Below are 24,284 nucleotides of genomic sequence, written 5' to 3' on the forward strand. Positions count from 1 at the left end.
CCAAATATGACGCAAACGACGCCAAGTAGGTTTAGGTCTCATTGGGTTTGCATGACTTGATATGCAAGTTAATATAGAGTTGGATTTATAACTATGTTTTGGGCGAACATACTTTATTGATAGGCTATTTGGTTTTAGTTTTCTTTTCATAACATATGTTTAGTGTTTGCTTTCTCACTTTTATATCAAGATAAAATTACAAATTGAGTCAAAAAATATTGAATCTTGTTGTTTTGTTAGTTTTGTGCCAACCCAGCCCATCCATTAAGGGAAAGTAGGCCAAAACGCCACCCACAGCCCACAAAGTGAACTTGCTATATTAGGAATAGTACATGTTTTTACTATTAGTTTGGTAGGTTGTTATGAAAAAGTTTATTCAAGAAGGTACTGATGGACGTATGTTTTATTTGAGTTAAATTGGAAAATTAATAGAAAAACTACAAATTGGAATTGATGAATAAGTATTTGTTAAAGACAGAGGAAAAAAAGAACAACTTAGCCTTAGGCATTGAGAAGCCCATGTCGATTCCATCTTTTCTGCCCTTACAAAGATGAACTGTTCCGTTAAAGTCTGTATGAACGCATTCATACTTAATTGCTGGCCCCCATCCATAATCTGCTCCATATTGATCGACTTTTGTCGATCCAGCAACCCAAACTACTCTCTTCCCTTTCAACTCCGAAAGTATCTCTGATCGATTCTCATAAAACTCCGAAACTCTTGTGCTTTTTACAGCAATTTTAACTGCATCCGCAACCGCCTCCGCGGCAGCTACAAAGCCATCATTCCCTTTGAGTCTTCCATGGCTTGAAGAAGCAATCAATTGGATCGAGCAGTTGCCGAAGTAGTTCTCCGGAAGAGGCGGATTAAGCCGCCCGCGGCAATTGACCGGAGAGCATAAGTACTGTGTCTCATCGTCGTCGTTTTCCACCTCCGACTTGGCCAGGCAGCTCCAGAGATAAGCGCACGCCACGACGAAAGCTGAGGGGCGGCCTATTGAAGGTTTCTTGATCGCAACCCATCTCTTGAGCTTCTCGATTTGGGAATTAGTTAGGTGGAATGTTGCTCGGACTTTGTCAGAAGGCGATTCTGGTGTTAGTGAAACCGTCGGCCTACTCGTCTTCATTTTGTTCCAATGAATCATGGTTAGTTTGTTTGAATCTTGAACAGAATCTCGGCCGTAGAAAGGCAGCTGATGGAGGAGGAGCTGATCGCTGCCGTTGGATCTGTTGATGGAGGCCCAGGTGTGGAGGAAGGCGGAGAGAGTGGTGGCGTCGCAAATGGAGTGATGGTGTGTGAATCCGATACAGATCCCTTGGTTCGGAAACAAGGTGAGTTGGATTGCGAAGGAGCTGAATTTGATCTCGTCGGAGGAGTAAACAGCCGCCGGCATTTGTGTGACGAGTTGATGGAAATCGTGAGCAGGCTTGGGATGGTTGGACACTACGAAAGAGAAGTCATCGTCGGATGTGGCGATTGTGAGGGAGAGGGAGTCTCCTGTGGTGTAGCAGGAAACGGGCATGGCAGAGGAGGTGAGAGGGAAGATGATTTTGGATGATAGTGGAAGGAAATGATTGAGAGCAAGGGATAATGAGTGTTTGAGATTGACAACGACGGTTTCAAAGAAAAAAGATTGGGAGCATTTGAGGGGGTAGAAGTGGAGTGTCTCGGTTAGAACGAAGTCGAGCCATATCATGTCGAAATATAAGAGTGGGAGCGTATGCTCGGCGGCCGCGCCGGAAGACGGCGAGACGGAGTGGCTCTCTACGATTTTGACAGCCATTGAAATTCTGCTACGACATCAAATCAACAAGACACGCAAGCTCTCATAAATCTATGCTTAATATAAATATATATATATAAATATATAGGGATGTATATACCATGTGGCACGCATTTAATATTGATGGATTGAAAAGTATAGTCAATAATTATAACACGCCTTCCTCTGTCAATATAGTATGCCCGAATTCTCAACAGAAAAACGGCGTTCATGAAAGGGAATCGCACACGTCAAACTTGCTGACTTTTAATCACTAGGAAGTTAGTGCAGCCTCAAATTTATGAGCGGACCCAAATAATTTATTAAATTTAAAGTATTGGAATTGAAAAGTTTAACGTGATATAGATTATAATATTATGAGTTCCAAGACTACTCAAAAAAAATTAACCTAACATTTTATATTCAATAATTAAATCCTCCACTCAGCCATAAATTTAAGTCCCACTTTGATCCGATTAGTTTGAAAAATATAAATGAAAGTATATTGAAAATGTCAGAAGAACATAGAATTCCAAATTTATTCGATTTCTAAAGTATAAGAGATGGAAAAGCATGAGTAGGAGTACTTTTTACTAAAAAAGAATAACTCTATTATTATGGAATGTCGAAAATAGAAAAATTATTCTATTACTATGAAATAGAGGGAGTACTAATTAATAATAGAGTATACATTATTTTTCTTTTATACCGTCTCATAAGAGTATGCATTTTCTAATTTTAGAAACTTTATTTTCTCTAGTAAGGTGACGACTCATTCTTCACTAACAACAATACTTTAATATTTTTTTCTTTCTATCTCTCACCTAAGTATTTATTGTGCATTAAAACTTATGCTCAACTATAAGTGCACACTCTTATTAGACGGAAGAAGTATAATATTTCTACTATAATAAGAGTCTATACCACTATTACTAATTAATGATGATTCCAAAATGTCGCATGTTAATACCTATTGGTATCTACTTTCTCTATTCTACAATAGGAACAACATTTTGTCATTCGCTCTGTTCCACAATAAAAATTCTATTTCACTTTTAACATAAATAATAAGTAGCTTTCACATTATAATAACTCACTTCACTCACATTTTATTATAAAATCAATATAAAAAAGTGGGTTTAGGTCCACTGCCTCTTCCAATCCACTATTCTTTATCTTTCTTAAAACTCGTGCTCTTACCGTGACTCTAATTAAGTGACGGAGGGAGTATCAAATTTGAAAATTATCAACCAAATATTCCCTATGTCCTATTAGAAATGAAACGTTTTCCTTTTTGGTCTGTTCTATTAAAAATTAAACGTTTCTAAAAATGGAAACAATATTCACTCTACTTTCTCTTCTCTTTTATTTTACTCTCTATTCATTAACTAACAAAACAACACTACATAAAATCTCGTGCCGAAAAGCTAATGTTTGCATATTTAATGGGACGGAGAGAGTATTTTGTTATGAGATAGTTTTTCCTGTCAACTGTCAACTGTCGTAAATCACTTGGAATTAGGATGTTTCTATTTATATCAGAAAGGACCATTTTAGACTTGTGTTGAAAGGGGATGGGAGTCTGACAAATGTTTTATTTTCGTAATTAATTAATTTATACGAATATGTCACTCTCCATACAAACTAATATGACAAATGATGACGCCCCTGACTTCAAAAACTGAATCAATCGGTTCAAATTATTGTGCGAAGATCCTCCTTCGCAAATGGCTTTGTTTGCCATATTTGTTATACCACGAGCCTTCTCCAACAACTCATCTCTCTTAACTTCCATCACCTCTCTAACCACCCTCTCAATCAACAACCTATCACAACTATCTTTCACATCCAATCCAACCTTCCACATCTCACTCACAAACCTACAATTCACCATCGTCTGATCCACAAAATAAGGCCAGCAAAGCATCGGGACCCCAATCACTAACTTTCAATAGACAAGTTTCATCCAATGTGCGTGAAAAATACCCCAACCGAATTATGCCTTAGAGTGTCCACAATAGTTTGGACACTCTTAAGGCCAAGCCACAATATTTTGTCCATAGCCACAAAATAGTTGTCCATCCCAATAGTGGACAAGCCACAAAAAATATTGTTTTTTCAATTATTGTTATAGTACTTTAATTCAATTAGAATAACTATTATCGTACTATAATATTTAGAAAAAAATGCATAATTTAATAATAAAATATTTAAAAACAAATCTTCGTTGTATTACAAGAATGGGAAAATTATACAACGAAAATTATCGACATCACACAAACAACACCGCGAACGCATATCACGATGTGCCCCCTCCCCTACGTGCCCAGATCTCTTCAACCAAATCGGTCTAGAATGTCGTATGTGTTTTTTCCCTCCGCATATCGGTGAACCGTTGGATCAAGTATTGATTAGTACGTGGTACACCCATTTGCAGGGGGGCGGTGACAACACCGTGACTTGTAGTAGCACCCTCTTCCGGTGTCCAGCGCTCTGCAGCAAGTCCTTCATCATCTATTATCATATTTTGCAATATGATACATGCATACATGATGTCGGCGGCATCATTTTCATGCCAAACTCGTGCCGGACACCGTATAATGGCCCATCGCGCTTGACATCCTTCCTAATAGCTTCTTGACGTCGCGCGAAATAGGATTTCTTCGGACCAACCGGTTGTCGGATTGTCTTGACAAACATGGGCCAGCGAGGGTATATCCCATCTGCCAAATAGTATGCCCTATTGTACTACGTGCCGTTGGCCATGAATCTGACCTCCAAACCATCGCACGTGCACTCGTCATTGAAGAGATGCGATGACTGTAAAACGTTGATGTCGTTGTTCGACCCTGCGACACCGAAATACGTATGCCAGATTCGCAACCGGTAGTCAGCAACGGCTTCCAGTATCATCGAGGGATGTTTGCCTTTGAATCCAGAAGTGAACTACCAGTGCATGCAATCGATGCTGCCCAGCATCACTGGAAAACCGTGTACCCTCTCGTGAATATCTATCAGTCTATGGCATTCAAAGTCGCTAAGCTTTCCTAGATACTCGGGACCGAAGATATCCTGGATGCTCTTACAAAACTGCCTCAGCACCTGTACGACAGTCGTCTCACCCATCTGTAGGTATTCGTAGACCATATCAGCGGGGTCGGCATAGAAAAGTTGCCTAATTGCAGAGGTGCACTTCTGATACGTCGACAGTCCGATCCGGCCGCAGGCATCACGTCGGAGGGTGAAGCACCTGTACCACCCCACCAATGACGCTGCTATATGGATGAAGAGCCGTTGCGACATTCTGAATCGCTGACGAAAAATCTCTGGTGTATAACGGGGGTTATCGCCAAAGTAGTCATCCATCGGCAACTGGTGGGCACCGGCATGGTCACGGCAGATTGTCCGCTGATGATGGATCGAGCGAGGCTTTGCCGCCGCCTCCTGCTTCGCTTCCTCCTCAGCTTCCCGCTGCACCTCTTCAACCAGTGCATCAAACGCCCCATCGATCAATTGTTGATACTCCTCGTCGCTATCCTTTTTCTAAAAAGTTGAATAGAGAAAAATTTAGAAATGTGGAGATTGGAATTAGAGTTGTCAACTGGGCCGGGCTAGCCCACCAGTGAAATAAAGCATGCCTGGGCTGGGCTCATCAGTTGAGATGGGCTCCAATTGGGTCATTTTGTAAACCCAGGCCCAGGACCATCCGAAGCCCAGCCCAGACCCGGACCCATCAGAAGCCCACATTCTATAATTAGTTTTTTAATGTAATTAGGTGATTAATCATTAATAATAGTATATTTCTATATTTGTGCATGTCATCATGTGCACGAGACATGTTAATTTTGTCTATATCATTCCAATATTTTGGATGTCTCCGAATGGACTCAAACTGTAATAGTTTAATATCAACATAAGTTTCCAACTAAATCATGAATGAAACATTCAATTTCGATTACGTCTATTTTTTATATTATTTTATCTCCAATATGTAAAAAAGATGATTCTGAAGTTTAACATTAAGAATATTACGTATACAAACAATAATATATGATGATAATTATAAAATTCACTAAATTTGTTAGTTAGTTCATATACTTTTAGCTTTAAAAATACAACATCAACACATATGTCATCATCTACTAACAAAACTAACAATATTGGTTATCTTTTTAGTTATACACTTACTTTTAAATAGAATAAAGAACAATAAAAATTTTGTTGATACAAAGTCAATAAATGAACTTAAACACATTATTAAATTTAGGAAATCTTTAAAATACTTAAACAAAAAATTTAAACAAAGCACAGCCCTGGCCCACATGGCAAGTGGGCCTGGGCCAGGCCGGGCCTAGCAAAATTAGAAAAAGCCCGACCTAGCCAAACCCGCCTCAAACATGGGCCTAGGCCGGGCTGGGCCTCAACGGGCCCGGCCACTCACTCATTCTCTCTCCAATAGGTTATTAACGGGTTCCGTGTTGTGTGAATAAGTTGAATTAGTGGAAATCAGTATGCAATAAGTTGAATTGGATTTGAATTATAGTATTTATGTTGGCACTTTATGTATTAAATATTTATACAATTTTATTATTGTTATTGGGACTTTTAATATATATATATATATATATATATATATTAATATAGTATATATATGAATATTGATAATGAAAAATTTTAGTAAAGCCCCTGCTATAATTTATTTCTGCGTCCGCCACTGGCCGCTCTCCGTCAAATGCTACTCTCGGTGGTCCGCTGCTGCTCGAGGTATCCGGCACTTCGGCTAAGTTCTTCTCACTCCTTTATTTTCGGTTTATGTGCAGATTAGGTTCGGTGTATATGTGACCTCATGACTTGGTACACTTATATTATTCCAAAAGTTTCAATTGAAATCTCATTTCGTCATCAAAGAAACTTAAAATCCTTTTGCCATTTTAATTACTTTCCATTCGATCAAGCTGAGGCATGAAAAAAACAAGGACATGGATAAAAAAAAAACAATTCCATAAATTGTCAAAATAAAACTAAGACTATATTTAGTTAAACGTCAAATGTTCACTCGTGAACAAACTATATTTAAAAAAAAAAGAATGATAAAATGGTCCGTCACAACGAGTTATACAAACACCGGATCAATAATTTTATGTATGGAAGTTGCACTGGTGCCTCAAATAAAGTGGTTGTTACGTTGTCCAGAGTCCATCTCTCTCCTTTTCCAGAATGTCAGTTTGTCTTCATTTTTATCTGAATCAAATCCATCAACAGTCAGGATGCGAGAGTGGAAATGAAAGTACGCTGACTTTAATTGTTTTGGTGCAGAATTCCAAGCACAAATGAAATCAAGTTTTAATGAAGAATGTCATACTCCCTTCTATCCTCATTAATTTTCTCATATTTGACCGGTACAAGTTTAATACTCCATCCCTCCCACAAAAATATGTGTTCTTTCATTTTTTTATCCGTCCCACGAGAATATGCACTTTCTAATTTTGAAAACTCTTTTATCTGAATAAGGTGAGACCCAATCTCTACTAACAATACTCTTTCTACATCTCTCTTACTTTACTAATTTTGTTTTAAAACTCGTGCCGAACCCAAAGTGCATATTCTTTGGGGACGGAGGGAGTTGTAAATATTAATGAAATGAGCTAGTGGAATGTACGATCTACTTACAAAAAGTAGTGAAATGAAAAATGAAACATCTTTTGGAAACCATCCAAATAAAGAAATATGAGACATTTTATGAGACCATCCAAATAAAAAAAATAAAGAAATACTCCCTCCGTTTTTTTATCACAACTCTAAATATATATAGTCATGTTAAAATACATATAGTACTTCAATCCATAACTAAGATCAAATATCAACACGGTTGTACATGCATTATATTGAAATTTTTTGATGCCTTTATTGATACATATAGTACTTAATTCTTGGGATGTCAATTGGACTAATCCGCTCGGGTTCGGGCTAACCCACTCAGATTGTCGGGCTATTTGGGTGCGGGTTATCCGGGTTTCATACTAAACCAACTGTTGCTGATTAAATACACAATTTTATGAGAGTCTTGTTACATGTACAACGTGAAAAGAATGGTTTTTATTAATATCTCCTTCTTTTTACGTGACATTAATTTGTTTTTAAATGACCCTTTTTTTATATATCTATTGTGAAATCCCACGTGAAATCACATGTATTTCGGAAATCAAATCTTCAGGTAACTAGATGACAGTGATATATATCATATTTTTTAGATTTCGAAAATGTCAATAAAGTTGGGTACTCAATTGTTAATTTCATAGAAGTTCATATAACTAGATGGCTAGTAAATTTTGATACGATGTGAAAACCCGACATGAACACATGAAATTAATGATTTCGGTCAAGACGATTTATTAGGTTTGTGTCCTTAACGGGTATACTTATTAAAATTAAGTTCGTATATTAGGTTTGAATTGTATAGATTGAGTATTTATAGTATAATACTCCTCACATCCTCAATAGATAAACTTATAAATAACACGAGTTTAAACGCGCGATTGGTAAATTAAGAGAAAGATGAGAAAAAATAAGAGAGAAAAGGGGGGGAAAGTAGTAAAATGAGTGTTAGTGGATTGTGCGGGCCACATTATAAATACTATATAAGATTATTATTTATTGAAAACTTTCTATAAATACACTTTATATAATTTTTGGAAGACCCAAAATGGTAAAACTAGTCTATTTTTTAAGGACGGAATGGGTATCATGTTTTAACAATATAGATAGATTTAATCATGTAATATCAAGTTCTAATTTTGTATTGTGTTGTAATCATGTTGTATCAACCCATATTAGATCATGTTATTAACGGGTTCCGTGTTGTGTGAGGGTCATGTTTGGGTTTGAAGGCCGTAGATCGGGTTCGTGTTTGGATTGAAAATTTCTTTAATAGGTTGGATTCAAGTTAGGCCTTATTGCGTTGGGTCGTGATCGGGTCAACCCGATAGCGACCCGACACCCCTAATAAAAAGAAATAATGTTATAATTATATATTCCTCAAAATTATCGGGTAGATTAGAATCCGAAGTGAAAATTAAGACGGAAAATTGAGGTCGTGGGAGTGAGCTGCGATTGCGACCTTATAGCTATGCGCGATTCGGGGTGGTCGTTATTTCAGGCGCAACCTAGGCTGCTTGTCGGACTGCACGTCTGGCCTTTTGACCCTATTGCATGTCGACCCGCAACTGTAAGGTAGATTTTGCAATGCAATACGGCCAAAAAGCCAGACGTGTAGCCTTTTCTTTATAATACTAAAGTCCTAGGTTGGCCAGTACGATTCTCCTTTGCGATGGGGGAAGAACCAACAAAAGAAAATCCAGAATTGAACTTATAATTTATTACATTAATTATTAATTAAAGATAACTTAAATAAAATGCGTAAAATATTCTAGCAGCTAATATAATATTGGTATCTCTCGGGCGCTCGAGTTTGACGGTTGTTCGCAACTTTCTGCTGTTATATTACGGAGTGTTCAATATAGTCCATATCATATGTTCTGTTTCTTTGTCCACAAACTAGATAGAGTAAGAAATGTGTGAAAATAAAGATCATTAACTAAAACAAAGTCTTATTTGATTGCACACTCAAAATAAATCAGCCAACATTGCAACATACGAATAACAAAAAAACATTAAAAATCGTTTGCATGAGCATCCATAAAGTAAAATGATAAAGAAAATGTTCATTATTTTATGCCGTGGACTTGAAGAACTGAATCAATCGGTTCAAATTTACGTGCGAAGATCCTCCTTCACAAATAGCCTTGTTGGCCATATTCGCCATACCACGAGCCTTCTCTAAGAACTCATCTCTCTTAACTTCCATCACCTCTCTAACCATACTCTCAATCAACAACCTATCACAACTATCTTTCACATCCAATCCAATCTTCCACACCTCACTCACAAACCTACTATTCACCATCTGATCCGCAAAATAAGGCCAGCACAACATCGGGACCCCAATCACTATACTTTCAATAGTCGAGTTCCATCCACTGTGCGTGAAAAACGCCCCAACCGACTTATGCCTTAGAACTAGTTCTTGTGGCGCCCATTCCACCATCAACCCTCTCAGTTTCGTACCTTCCTCAAGCTCGACCGGGATCTCATTTCCAATCCCGCCCCCAACGATGGAATCCGCTCTAACCACCCACAAGAATTTTTTCCCACTATTAACCAACGCATACCAAAACTCCATCAATTCATCCCTTGTCAATGTGGCAACACTCCCAAAGCTCACATATATCACAGAATCGGGAGGCTGGGAATCTAACCAGGCAATGCAGCTGTCGTCTTCCTTCCAGAAGCTGCTAGAATGATGCGATGATTCCATTCCCTTCGCTTTCTGCAACTCTTTCAAATGCGTGTGTAAGGGGCCGATGGAATAAGGATTCTGATTGGCATTGTGTTTGCCGATTTGATCAAGAATCGGACCTTCTAAATCTTCAAATGTGTTGATTATGAGACCAACAGCTTGACGTGTTCTCTTACTCTGTTCGATAATGGACTGGAGCACGACATCGTTGGCGTCTTCGACTCGGAAGAACGACGGGAGGTCGCGTCGCCGGAGGATCTTCTCCATTCCTGGTACGCTTGTTACCATTAAGTCCATCTCTTTGCTTTTCCAAAATGTCAATTTGTCTTCATTTTTACCTGAATCAAATTCGTCAACAGTTAGGATACCTTAATTTCTTGATTGACATCAGATTTTATGCGGTTATATTTTGTGTGTTAATAAAGAGAATAAAGTAAAAGAGATAAAAATATTTTTATTTTTAGTAATATTTGTTATTTAAGTTGGGAGAAATCAAAAAAAAAGTTTGGACATTTTAATGCGACTTAGAGAGCACAATTTATTGATAAATATTTTAAAGCTGTATTTGTCAAACAATGGCACAAAGAATATATACTCCTCTTCACCCCAAGTTAATTGAGATATTTATTATGGCATGAAATTTAATATTTTAAAATTAAATAAAGAATGAATAAAATAAGCAAGACAAAATAAAAATGATTCAATTAATGTGGAATATTGTAAAATAGAATAAGACTCAAACTAAAACAGAAATTAATACCTTTGAAAAGTAGTTCGCCGGAGTCAATGACCTCTTGAACACAAAAATACGGCCAAAGGCCGCAGGCGCTGATCGTCGGAAAATACATGAAAGGAATACCCATTTCTTCAGCCACCGGAATAGGGAAACTCAGCATCCCGTCCATGATCAGGCAGCTCACGCGCGGCCTAGCTCCGCCGTCACTCATCGCATCACTCGACACCATGAGGCGGCGGAACTGCGGACCACCAACCTCCCCAAGGCTTTGCACGATATCCACAACACGACTGCCGGAGCGGGGATGGTCGTCGGGGAGGCCGTCGGAGATGGTGGCGACGCGGAAGCTGGTGTAGCTGGAGAAGCGGGAGTCGAAGCTGGCGTGGCGGAGGAGGCGGTGGTGGGTGTAATCGGAGAGGAGAATGGTGACGTGGAGGCCGGAGAGGCAGAGGATCTCCGCAAGGTTGAACATGGAGTTCACATGCCCTTGAAGTGGTATCGGAATTATCAGAATATGCGGCGCCGGATTTGCGCTTCTTTCTTCACTCGTCATTTTTCTTTATGTTCTTTCTTTTGAAAGCGATGTTTAAGACTTGATTTGATGATTAATGGAGTTTGGATTATATTTAGAGATAATTACTACTTTTTAACATTAGATCCGTCATTGACTCTGAAAACGTGATATGTCTTTAATTAATATTAATTCAAAATAATACTCCCTCCGTCCCACTCAAGATAACCACATTCTTGAGTGACACGAGATTTTAAGAAGAGTTATTAGGTAGAATAAAGTAGAGAGGAAAAATGTATTTAAATATTTTACTGAGGAGAGAGGAGAGAGGATGTTATTTCCAATATTGTAAAGTAGTCATCTTGATTGGGACAAACAAAAAATGAAAGGAGACCATCTTGAATGTGACGGTGGAGTATTAATATTTTGAGGGAACATCTTTTTAGGTCCACGAACTTTGTCAAAGTATCATTTTAGGTCCGTGAACTTTGAAAATATCATTTTAGGTCCGTCGACTACAAGTTAATATCATTTGAGATATTTTAGACTTTTTTTGGCGAAAATGCCCTTAAGGCCTTCAAAGGGCAATTTCGACAATTCCTTCACCGCTGCATCTATGTGTCAGAGATGTCACTTCCTAGTACCAGCGGAAAAATGAGCACCCACCATTCTTCCCTTTAAATTCTTCTCGCAAACAAAATATAACATTCCGTGTGAATGTCTCCTTGAATCTGCGATGATTTTAAGGGCTGTCCGTTCATGGCACAAACAATTAACGTATTCAAAGGGTAACCAGTGACATCCGTTTGTAGAAGTGGTCGACATGTAAAAATTTTAGAAGATATTATGAATTATAGAGAAAGATGGGGATGAGAAGGAATGGGGGAAAATGTGAGAAAGAAAGAGACATGGATGAATTATTTAAGCAAATACAGGAAGTACCTCCCTCTCTTCTCTCATCAGTATGACAAAGTGCATAAGTATGTCAAATCACTTAAAAGGTTGATCTTATTGTAGCAGCGTCAGACCACCCATCAAACTTAATTGACAGAATTGCCCCTCAAGGCCTTGAGGGCATTTTCAGCCAAAAAAATCTTGAAAATATTAAAAGTAGCTCAAATGATATTAACTTGTAGTTGACGAATCTAAAATTATATTTTCAAAGTTCACAGACCTAAGATGATACTTTGGAAAAGTTTCGTGGACCTAAAAAGATGTCCCCTCTAATATTTTTGTTTCGTGCAGATTTTAAGAAATATTTTGAATTTGTTAAAAAAATAAATTGATCTATAAGTCTTATAGTACCAAATTTTATTGCACTGGAATTACTAGCTACATAATCCAATTCAATCAAATTTAATTTTTCTTGCATCGGTACGTTTTCTCGTTTCCATTTATTTCCCACCAATTGGAAAAATACAGCAAAGAATAGAGACAAAGGAAGAGCCGATGGCTCGAGCAATGCAACGCTTCATGATTTCCTCAGCTTCCTGTCTTCGATCCTAGGCTCTTTATTCCTTTCAACTTTTATACGAGTTCTTTACCCTTATTCTACATATTTTTTATAAAATGATCAAATGCCAGTATATTTTAAAATAGATATAATCACACCAAGCAGAGGCGAAAAAAGTCTTTGTAAAACCATACAAACTCTATTTTACATCAATAAGAATTTTTCACGATTTTGGATCTTCCTCCGAGATTCCCTAATCAACGGCTCCTATTCGTGAATCAGGTAATCTGAAATTGGATTACCGAAAAAATTGGATCTGTGCATCAACCAACAACCAAACTCAGCTATCTCAGATTTTTTAACTCGCAAAATCATCATCATTACCGATGTGCACACCTTACGAATGGCGAAACAATAATAAACTACAATAAGTCAATGATTATATAATATGCACCAATGATGAAAGAGATTTTTGGGAGTAATTAATATAGTAATATTCTTCGGCCTGCACTATATTTTAATTTGTACTCTATCCGTCCTATTTAAGATGAATAATGCTATGCGGCCACATTATGGCCAGCAATAAATTAATTAAATAACAAAAAAAATTAATTTTTTTCAAATTTTTAGTTTAATACTACTTGATTTTACTTTTATATCATCTTTATTATATGTTGCTCAACATGTTAGTGTTGCTCTTTCGTAGTTTTTGCTCAACTTATTACTACTGTCATTTCTTGATTGTTGCTCAACGTATACACTAATTTGTGATATTAATGTGTTTTACGTAATGGAATTCAAAGATAAGTATCAACTCACAAGTCCATTCGCACACATATAAGTTTATATCGATAATTCTAATTTTTTTATACATGTAAATGGACTAAATTAACTCTTTATGGCCGGCCACATTATGGCCATTTAGCATCACTCATTTAAGATATCCATATTTCATTTTTAGTTTTCATTTAAAATGTCATTTTCTATATTTAAAAATAAATCTCTTTTTCCTTTTTCATCTCTCCTCATTAAAATATTCAATTATATTTTCCTTTTTACTTACTCCATCTAACAACTCTTTTTAAAATACTATCAATACAAAAAAAATGAGAATTAGTGACGGAAATTAGTGATGGCCACTGAAATTTTAAGAATTAATGACGGATAAATGAATGAAAAACGTCAGTCACTAATTGGTAACAGAATTTCTGTCACTAATATGAACTTACCAAGGTAGCTGCATTTCATTTCCGTCATTGAAATTTTAGTGACGGACAAATTCGTCACTAATACTCCCTCCGTCCCGCTTTAGCAGTCCCAGTCACTTTTAAGCACTCATTTTGTAAAAAATAATAATAAGTAGTTAAAGTGAAGAAATGATAAAGTAAAAGCGAGAATAATGTAGAGAAGAGTCTTATCTACGTTATTCTCTCTCGTATTTTACCATTTCTCAACTTTAACTATTTATTATCATTTTTATAAAACGAGTGCTCACAAGTGACTGGGATTGCTAAAGCGGGACGAAGGGAGTATTTTTTAGAGACAAGAATTTTAATGACAAGTACGTATCAGCAGATCCGTCATTAAAATTCTTGTCACTAAAAAATATTAGTAACAGATTCGTCTGTCACTAAAATTACAATGAGAGAAATGATATGCAGCTGCTTTGGTAAGTTCAATTTAGTGATAGAATATTATGTCACCAATTAGTGAATGACGTTTTTCATCCATTTATCATTCATTATTGTTGAAATTTCAGTGGCCGTCACTAATTTCCATCACTAATTCCCATTTTTTTGTAGTGTATGCCACTAAAAAATATGGACATCTTTGATGGGAATAATTAAATATAAGGCTAAAAAGATTCCTGAACTTGACATGAAATAATACACTTGGTTAGGTCATGGAATAATAAACGTGGTTAGGTTATTTCGAATACCACATGTGTCACAAGTAGGTTGCTTAGGTTAGGACACACTACTAAAAAAATGAGTTGTACCCAAAAAGTTGTTGCTAAGGGATTTATTTATAGCCTCGATCCAACTACAAGAGTTGGCGGACAAATGTTAGGATTGAATTGGTGTGAGATATGTGTCGTAGCCGTGATTGAACCCAATGAGCAATTGATCAGGCCATATGATAACTTTCAAGAGCTTTCCCAAGTACTTGGTCATATAATTGCTTGGCCTATAGCTTTGTTATATCCTATCATTTATAACTTATAATTAACAATGCATTTGAGTTTGATTCATAATTCACACACGTCCTATACATGCAGGTGACACCTACTGAGTGACATCCATTGTATGTTTATAATATCTCGATCCACATTTAGACGACAGGTACTCTAAATTTGATTACTAATTATACTATTTGAACTACTTGTATTGATTTATACTACTACTTTTTAGTGGAAATGCATTCTCTTTGTGTGTGGACTTACTATTATTGCATTCAATTTCAGTTGGACATCTGTATTTTAATTCACTAGATAGAGCTCTACATGGATTGTTTTTGTCTAGCCTTTGTATGCGGTTATTACAGTATACTGTAGTTATTTTATAGATTTGCATTAATGTATGATTAGTTTTAAGTTGTTAGAATACGTGTTCTAATGGATGGTGATATAATAGTGAAAAAAGTGAGAACAAATGTGAGAGGAAGGAATTTTGCACGCGTGTCGTAGGCATGTGTTCTTCCTATTCAACAATACTTAAACGTTCCCACTTCCCAAACTACTACTCCCTCCGTCCCCCAATTTGAGTCACTCTTTTCCATTTTGGGCCGTCCCCCAATAAGAGTCACTCTTCCCACTTACCATTTTTGGACATCAAAATTACTCTTCATTACACCAAAAGTCAAAGGGGCCCCACATTTCACTACCTAACTCCATTTATTACACTACACATTCAAACTTTTCCTTAAAACTCGTGCCGAGTCAAAGAGTGACTCAAATTGGGGGACAGAGGGAGTATTAATTAGTAAGTGGTAAGTCAGATGTCGATCCCACGAGGAACGGTCGTATCCGTTATGTATTTCAACACTTAAGAGTTTGGCTATGCCGCCACGCTTTAATTTCGGAGGGAAAGATAATTAAACTACAGAAATTAACCCATACTTACGAACATGGTGGGAACAAAGTAGAAAATAAAGTAAAAGCAAGCAAACAATGAACTTGAGACAAAGCAAATAAACTGACATGTAAACTGGGCAAGTAAGTAAACTGGGCAAGTAAACAAACTGAGCAACTTAGCAGCAAAATCAGAACAGTGGCGAAAACTTTGTAAAATAACACTTTCGGGAATAAAAGGAACAAGGGGAAAGAAACAAACTTTTGTCACGAAAATTACTAAGTAAAAGAAGCAAAAAGAACTAAGTAAACGCTGCTAAATCAATTCTAAGTGTTGATGCTATTTTTACTAGGAAAGAGACATTTAAAAAGTAAAACCTAAAGCCTACCTAACTAGCTACTTTGGAGACTTCCTAGGGTGGCTAAGCTGACATGAAAAGCATGGGAGAGAGAGTTTAAAGCTGATTTTGGAGGCTCCATGTCAAAGAGTGAAAAGACATTGTACTAGTTGCCTCCTTCAAGCTATTAACATATGGTCAAAAGTAGTTGGCAATTAAACTAAACTAAGAGTAAAAGGATTAGCACTTTGAAATCAGATTTTTGGGTTCCTAAACACACTAAGGCACGAAAACATGAGTAAAGAAAGGACTAAATTGCTGCTACACACTTAACTATGCTAGAGAAACACAAGATCAACAATTAAACTACCTAAACATGCATTGAAAACACCAAACTAAAAGCTGAAACATAAAGACTCATTGAAGAAGATAAAGAAAGCATAAGAACACTTAAACATGGTGGAAGAACAACCAAGAACCGAGTTCATCAAACTCATGCAAAATCATACGAAAATGACACCCGACGAGGCGCCGAAAACACACAACACATGGCTGATTTTTTTGAGACTTTTCTAACTCCTTCGCTATGTTTTTTAACCATAAACTAACTAAGAAAAAGCTTGAGAAACTGATTTTAAAAGCTTGAAAGAAGTTTTAACTAAACAAGAACATAACCAACACTAGAATTAAACAACAAGCTAAAACCGGAAATCAAACAAGAGCTAAACTTAAAGCACATTAAATACACAAACACTTAGAGTAATAACTACTTGAAATAAGCTTCAAAAAAAAGAACAACAATAACAACAAATAAGAGTAATAAAGGTGCAAAAGAACTCCACAAATTAAGAACAAACAACTAGAGAAAATAAACACTACTACTAAATTACTAGTACTTTAACCCATGATGAACAATGATCTTGGCAGCCTTAAGTTTGAAATCTCTCTTCTTAAGGAAGAGAGAAAAGTTTCCTAGATAGAGAAATAGCTAAACTAAACTAAAGAAAGTGATAAAGTGGGTAGTGGTTCTTGGAAAGTTAAGTACTTTTAATACATATATCCAATAAAAGATATTTCCCCTTCTTTTTTACTCCCCAATGGCTGATATGGGTGTGTGTAGCAAGTGGGACATATCCTTTATAAGTGTGTGGAAATGGCTTTAGTCATTTTCCCGTCAAGTTCAAACTGGCCAGTTCAACAGCTTGGGCAGTTTGGGTCTTCTTTCCCTTCTTCCTTCACTTTCTTCCATTTCTTCTCCCTTTGCCCACTTTCTTGCATGTTTTCCTTTTTACGCCTTCATTAAGCAACTTCCGAACTTAATGATCCATTCCCTGCCAAAAAGCATCTTTTTCATGCAAATATTCAACTAATAAGTGCGAACAGTGATCAAATCCGAGTGACGAAAACTAGCCTATCAAAATGCACTGTTTATTTGGTCTAATAACCCTCTTTAAATCTCCGATTTAGTCACATCTATGAAACCATGATAATTCTGATTCTTTATCTTATGTTATTTACCTGATGGATCTTTTATTATCTACACTATAATTTTCTTTGTTCTTTATTAAAAAACCAATGTGATCTATACTTTGTGCATTCACTCAAGCTACTTGTTGGAGAGATATACTTGTAACTACAAGCTAGTTTTAGTCTTTTTACAAGTACTTGTAGCCTTGTTCTCATTTTCTTATCTTGGATATGACATTCTCTTTCTCCATATTTCAACTTTCGGATATAGCTATGAAATTCATTGGACATTGATCATTGTCTAAATCTTGAGGAAACTTATGTACATAAAGTTATGAGTAGGAACCAGCATAGGTGCTTTTTCTTATTATTATATAGTTGATTCCTTGCCAAAGCCACTTTCATCCTGAACTTTCATTCACAGTTTGAGCTTTGTGTAATATATATGAGTATCTCCAACCTTTGTTATTTTCTCAAAGTACATGTATATTGTTGTTATTTATTGTATTAACTTGGAATTTACTTGGAATTTTGTACTTAATTATTTTAGGTCGCATGGCGTTGGAGTGGTACTTTGCTCTTTTGACAGGCATAAGAGGCTCACATTTTAAAGAAAGCAGCAATGCCCCTACAAGCACTTTTGGAATAGATTAAGACTTTATAATTTTTATTTTTTTAGTACTAATTTTGTTTGTAGTTTAAGTAAAGATGACCAACGCTTATGTTTAATCCTTGTGTTTAAACACATTAGATAACATCATTTGATACTTTGGGTATTATTGAAAATTGCCATTTTATTTGAATTAATTATTTATTAAATTTGTTGAATGATTAATACTAATATAATGAATTTCGTACATTGAAACTAAATGTAATTGAAGGAATAAAACATAATTTATGAATATTTGAAGGACAATAATATAAATTCTACAAATATGTAGGTGAAAAAATAAATAAAATAAAATGTAGGGTAAATTGTAATAATAAAAATTTATGGGGGTATTTTGTAAATTTTCGTCCAAAATTTAGTGTAGGTTAAGAAATTATATTGTGGCATTTTCAAGTGACATTACACATTATGTTTCATGGCACCTTTGGAGTGTAATAAAGAAGGATTTATCTTCACACTTTGCTTGTTATCACACTTTTTTTCTTCACACATGCAATAAGTGCCATTACACCTAAAGTGTCAAGATAATAGTTTTCTAATTGCATTTATACATGTCATAATATGTGAATTTTCTAGTAGTGACATGTCTCTCTTTCTCTAACCTAAAATAATGTAAATGTATACCTACTTTTCACAATTTTTATCAACATTTGAACATTGATTAAGTAGTAGTAGTAGTAGTAATTTAAGATGACCAAGATGTCTTTCATCATCCAAATTGTAGTATATATTAAACACGGGATTTGCTCATACGTACTGTCATAAATTAAACAAAATGACAACGAGCATTGCATTGCATTTCAATATTGTTCCTGTAACAACCCAAGTTTTTGTAAGCTAAGAATCGCCAATATTTAATTATAATTCTTAAAAAGCGACGTAAGAAAATTTTTATATATTAGTTGTTAGAGCATCTCCAGTGGGCGGACATCCCACTCGGACATCCACTAGGACATCCCAAAAACACCTCCTGCCACGTCACTAGGACATCCCACCCCACTGCCACATCACTAGGACATACACATGAAAGTCCGATGGAATAAATTTTTTACAAACAAGTGAATATTAATCTATCACAAATCAATAGTGTGGTCGTGCTGGTCTCGATCGTTTTACAATTTTTTATTAGTCATTTCTAATATTATCCTGTAAATCACTTTGTATATAATTTAAAATTTAATTTATTATCGGTTGATACACAGATCCAAATTTAACGATAATCTAATTTTCAGAAAACCTAACTGGAGCCATTTAAAAGAGAAAATAGATCTTGAGCATCTGAAGGTCTGGAATCTCTGGATGGAAGATCCAAAATAATGTAAAGTTTAATACTTTAATCAAGTGTCCTTATTTATATAGTTTTTCAAATGAAGACAGCTTCGTTCGTCTAAATATATTAGAAATGAAATCAAACCAACCAGATACGCGGGGTCACATGCATATAAAACTAAAAACATAGGGTTATTTTGTTAATTAACTCTGGAATTTATTAGTATTTGTTTGTTATTGGTTTATTTTTAGAAAATTGCATGTTATGTTCATTTATGTTGTGAGTGTCAAACATATTACCAAAAAGGGTAGTGATAAATGTACGTAATTGTACATACATAGTTGAACTTTTTTTTATACATTTTACATTGAAAATCGATTTATAAATATTAATCAATATAAAAAAAATTACATACTACTATCATTTTGCAACAATTTAAAAAAAAATTGAAATTTTAACTTAAATATTTGCATATTTAATAAAATACACCGTTCAAAATGTTGTTCATATTCAACTCGGGGTAAGTTTAAAGAAATTGTTTGACTTTGTGGAAAAAAAAAGTTAGTGGAATGTTGTTCCCACATTTATATACTCATTTTGTCCCATTAGAAATGAAACGTTTTCCTTTTTGGTTTTCCCATTAAAAATGAAACGTTTCTTAAATTATAAACAACACTATCTGTACTTTTTAATCTCTCTTCATTAACTCACAAAACAACACTACATAAAATCTCAGAAGGGGCGGATTCAGCCGCCCGCGACAATTGACCGCAGAGCTTAAGTATTCCGTCTCATCGTCGCCGTTTTCGACCTCTGACTTGGCCAGACAGCTCCAGAGATAAGCGCACGCCACTACGAAAGACGAGGGGCAGCCTATTGAAGGTTTTTTTATGATGGCCAAGGTCTTCAGCTTGTCGATTTGGGAATCAGTTAGGTGGAATGTTGCTCGGACCTTATCTGAAGGCAATGGAAGTGTTAGTGAAACTGTCGGCCTAATCTTCTTGAATTGATTCCAATATGATATGGTTAGTTTTTCCGAATCTTGAACGGAATCTCGGCAGTAGAAAGGCAGCTGATTGAGCTGTTTGACGACGTTGGATTTATTGATGTGGAGGATGGCGGAGAAAGTTTTGATGTGGATTTTAACTCCCTCCGTCCACAAAAAATAGACAAGTTTTGCCGTTTTGATCCGTCCACAAAAAGTAGACTAAGTTCAAAAAGGAAAATTTTCTAACAATACTAATCTTACATATCATTCTAAACTAACACTCATTTCACTATATTTTCCCTCTCTCTTACTTTTCATATCTCTCTCTTACTTTACCAATTATACATTAAAACCCGTGTCATTCACAATATTGTCTATTTTTTATGGACGGAGGGAGTACATAATTGGTAAATTAAGAGAGATATATAGAAAAAGTTCTTAAAGTGTTGTTAGTGCAGAATGAATCTCACCTCATTAATTAGAATAAATGAGTTTTCAAAATTAGAAAGTCCATATTTTTAGAAGTATACTAAAAAGGAAATAGTTCATGCTTTTTGGGACGGAGTGTAAATTATTGAAAGTAGCGTGCGTGTTTGGGCTAAGCTGTAAAACTATTAATGTTTGGACTAATAGTCATGAATTGAGTCCACTATACATGGTGTTTAAAGATTCATGTTTATTTGCTACTCCTTAAGCAACTTGATGACTTTAATTTAGCGTGTCAATGTAGCCGAAATTTACGAGTATAAAATTTCTGCTAACTTTAGGAGGCCAGGGTGAAAACTTTAAAGCAAAAAAATTAAAATTTGATTAAGTCTGTAAATTGAATTGAACCTAGAAGATACAATGTTATATATTATGACTAATTCGACTTTGATGATGATTTTTATTACATTTGTATATCTTAATTATAGAGATATTTTCTTTGAGTATGGGTTTTAAAAAAATTATATTAAATGAGTTAAATAGAGACGGGAGAAATAATAAAGTATAAATAAAAAGATTATAAAATAAAAATATTGAGAGGGTTAATTTTTGTAAAAAATATGACTCATCAATAATGAAACACTCTAAAATAAACTCAATTAAACTACCAGATGAAAAGTGGGAGTACATAACTACTCAAAAGAAAGTAAACTTCCATTTTAAATATAATAGAAATATACTTTTTCCGTCCATAAAAAAATAGTCACATTTATAAATGACATGAATTTTAATAAGAAATTAGTAAAATAAAATAGAAGGAGAAAAAGTAGATAAAGTAAGAGAGGCATCAAGAAAAATGTGAGTAAAGTATGGGAGAGAGGAAAAAAAGTTTGATAAATTATGTGAAAAAACTGTCCATTTTAATGGAACTATTTTTCATGGACCGTGGAAGTACAATAAATTTTGGGTATACCTTAATTTTTTGGTATTTTATCTAACCACAATTTTTTAATTCAGTAACAGCATATCGTTACTTTTAGCGATATATATTGAATATATATGCATAGAAGGTGTGTTATATTGCTAATTATTCTTTAAATTGCTAACTACAACTAAATAATATGCATTAGTTCTTCAAATCAAAGGCAAGATCATTCTACTCCGAATATCAATATATTGTACAAAAAATGTCAATAAGGATATTAAAGCCAATTAACAACAAATTAGTTATAACCTACTTTTGAAAAGTATCACAAAACTTTAAATACATATAACTATCACAATTTAAATTATTTTTGCACACAACATATATCAAAATAAAGATTATTTTATAAGGATTCTAACGATATCTCACATATGTTTCGATGTCAAATTTTAAAAAAAAAAATCAATTTTCAAATTGTTATGAAGTAGTTTAATGTCAATGTAGTTATCAAAATATGTCAACATAATATGTATAAAATGTCAATTCGAAATTGTATTGACATATTCAAGACATCGTATTGATATGTTTAATACACTATATTAACATTTTGATCCAAAACCCTAATTTTTGGAGTTTTGATTATCCTTTTATATTTAAATAATAAAAAAACGAATTTACATATGATAAATTATAGACAACTAGATCTCTAAACATCCTATGATCTCTAATTAGTTGTAGTTAGCAATTTATGAAGAGTTATCAATTGATCACATCCCTATGCATAGAAATATAGAGTAAATATATTTATAAGAACAGAGGGGAGTGATCAATTGCTAACTTATCATTTAATTGCTAACTATGACTAATTTAAGACCATATGATTTTAGAAATCTTGTGGTCTAAAATTTGCCACGTGTAGTTTTCGTTTTTATTAATTAATTCGAAAAAGATAAAATAAACTACCAAATTAGGGTTTTGGATGAAAATGTCAATATAGTGTTTTGAAAATATCAACACAATGCTTTGAGAATGTTAACACATTGCTTATATTGATATTCTACATGTATTATATTAACATATTTTATATACTATGTTGACATTTGTTGTTGTACGAAAAAATTAAAGATTTTTGAAAAAAAATTCAAATTTTGACATCGGAACATATGCAAGTGAGATCTCGTTAGAATCCTTATGAAATTATTTTTAATTTGATATATGTTGTGCGAAAATATAATTTAAATCGAGAAAGTTATTGTGTTTTAAAGTTATGAGATATTTTTCAAAAGTTAGTTATAACTAATTTGTTGTAAATTGACCTTAATACCCTTATTGACGTTTTTTTGTTGATCGTATTGACATTCCGGGGCTGATGATCTAGGCCCTTGATTTGAATATTTAATGACTATTATTTAATTGTAGTTAGCAATTAAGTATTGAGTTAACAATATAACACTCCCCTAAGAACATATATTTTTGTTTTTTAATACGAGATTTTATGTAGTTCTATTTTATGAGTATGGTGGAGTGATAATAAATTACTCCCAATTTTTCGTCATTAAATGTACTCCGACTATGCGATCCACCTTCTACTAACCTTTTCATAAAACTCGTGTCCGGTCGAATTGACCTTGTATTGATGGACGGAGGGAGTAATAAGGAATTAGGAAATATTTGGTCCATCCCAACAAGTGACTTACCACGTCACGTAAGTCCTCTCCAATGCTCTATGTTTTCAATTACTCCCTTCGTCCCATTTCAAGTGATTGACTGTTTTTCGGTATGTGTTTGAGGAAAATGATAATAAATAGTTAAAGAAAGTAAAGTAAGTAAGAAAATAATGTAGATACGACTATCTTCTATATTATTCTATCTTACTTTATTTTCTCTCTCCATTAACTATTTATTATTATCTTCGCAAAACAGCGGCAAAAAAGAAATCAATGACTTGAAGTGAGACGGAGGGAGTATACAAATTTCACGTGCTGCATAAGAGGTTTAGCTAAAGAACTGTAGTGACTAGTGAGTTACATCACATGTATAATAATCACCCAACCTTCTCAGTTAGCCACACTTTTAGTATAGATGATGATAGATTTTCTTTAGATCACTACATTATGTTTTAACATAGCAACTCTTGAAGACGGCGGCACTGAAACCGACGAAGACGGCGGCACTGATAGATTTTCTTTAGATCACTACATTATGTTTTAACATTAGCTTGGGCTGTGCTGGTCTACGGCAGTCCGTCGAAGCAATTCTCAGTGGTAGAAACCGACGGAGGAGAGTTAACTGGCCGGAAGTAGAAGACGAA

The 24,284-nt window shown here is 34.9% G+C and overlaps 3 protein-coding genes and 1 non-coding gene across 4 annotated transcripts; all 4 read right to left on the reverse strand.

The window, feature by feature from the left end:
- Positions 1-437: 437 nt before the first annotated feature.
- On the reverse strand, positions 438-1,784 carry LOC121774526 (anthocyanidin 3-O-glucoside 6''-O-acyltransferase-like). Its single transcript, XM_042171386.1, has one exon. The coding sequence runs from the start codon at positions 1,782-1,784 to the stop codon at positions 438-440; it is 1,347 nt and encodes a 448-aa protein (XP_042027320.1).
- A 2,925-nt stretch (positions 1,785-4,709) lies between these two features.
- On the reverse strand, positions 4,710-5,510 carry LOC121774527. The gene is made up of 2 exons (XM_042171387.1): positions 5,454-5,510; positions 4,710-5,306 (listed from the first exon to the last, which is right to left on the reverse strand). Exons 1-2 carry the CDS (start codon positions 5,508-5,510, stop codon positions 4,710-4,712), a joined length of 654 nt encoding a protein of 217 aa, XP_042027321.1.
- Positions 5,511-5,549: 39 nt separating this feature from the next.
- LOC121775624 lies at positions 5,550-5,650 on the reverse strand. Its single transcript, XR_006045171.1, has one exon. It is a non-coding gene; the product is annotated as a U6 spliceosomal RNA (small nuclear RNA).
- A 3,822-nt stretch (positions 5,651-9,472) lies between these two features.
- On the reverse strand, positions 9,473-11,408 carry LOC121774139 (7-deoxyloganetic acid glucosyltransferase-like). Its single transcript, XM_042171057.1, has 2 exons — positions 10,880-11,408; positions 9,473-10,457 (listed from the first exon to the last, which is right to left on the reverse strand). The coding sequence occupies exons 1-2, from the start codon at positions 11,406-11,408 to the stop codon at positions 9,493-9,495; spliced, it is 1,494 nt and encodes a 497-aa protein (XP_042026991.1). The 3' UTR covers positions 9,473-9,492.
- Between the last annotated feature and the right edge of the window lie 12,876 nt (positions 11,409-24,284).

The sequence above is a fragment of the Salvia splendens genome, chromosome 17, assembly GCF_004379255.2.
Source record: "Salvia splendens isolate huo1 chromosome 17, SspV2, whole genome shotgun sequence".
Lineage (NCBI taxonomy): Eukaryota > Viridiplantae > Streptophyta > Magnoliopsida > Lamiales > Lamiaceae > Salvia > Salvia splendens.

Coding starts and splice junctions, on each gene's coding strand:
- LOC121774526 (XM_042171386.1), bottom strand. CDS start 1,784: ATGGCTGTCAAAATCGTAGAGAGCCACTCCGTCTCGCCGTCTTCCGGC.
- LOC121774527 (XM_042171387.1), bottom strand. CDS start 5,510: ATGTGGGCTTCTGATGGGTCCGGGTCTGGGCTGGGCTTCGGATGGTCC. Junction 5,307..5,453: donor TCGGATGGTCCTGGGCCTGG/GTTTACAAAATG, acceptor TCAACTTTTTAG/AAAAAGGATAGCGACGAGGA.
- LOC121774139 (XM_042171057.1), bottom strand. CDS start 11,408: ATGACGAGTGAAGAAAGAAGCGCAAATCCGGCGCCGCATATTCTGATA. Junction 10,458..10,879: donor CGGCGAACTACTTTTCAAAG/GTATTAATTTCT, acceptor AATTTGATTCAG/GTAAAAATGAAGACAAATTG.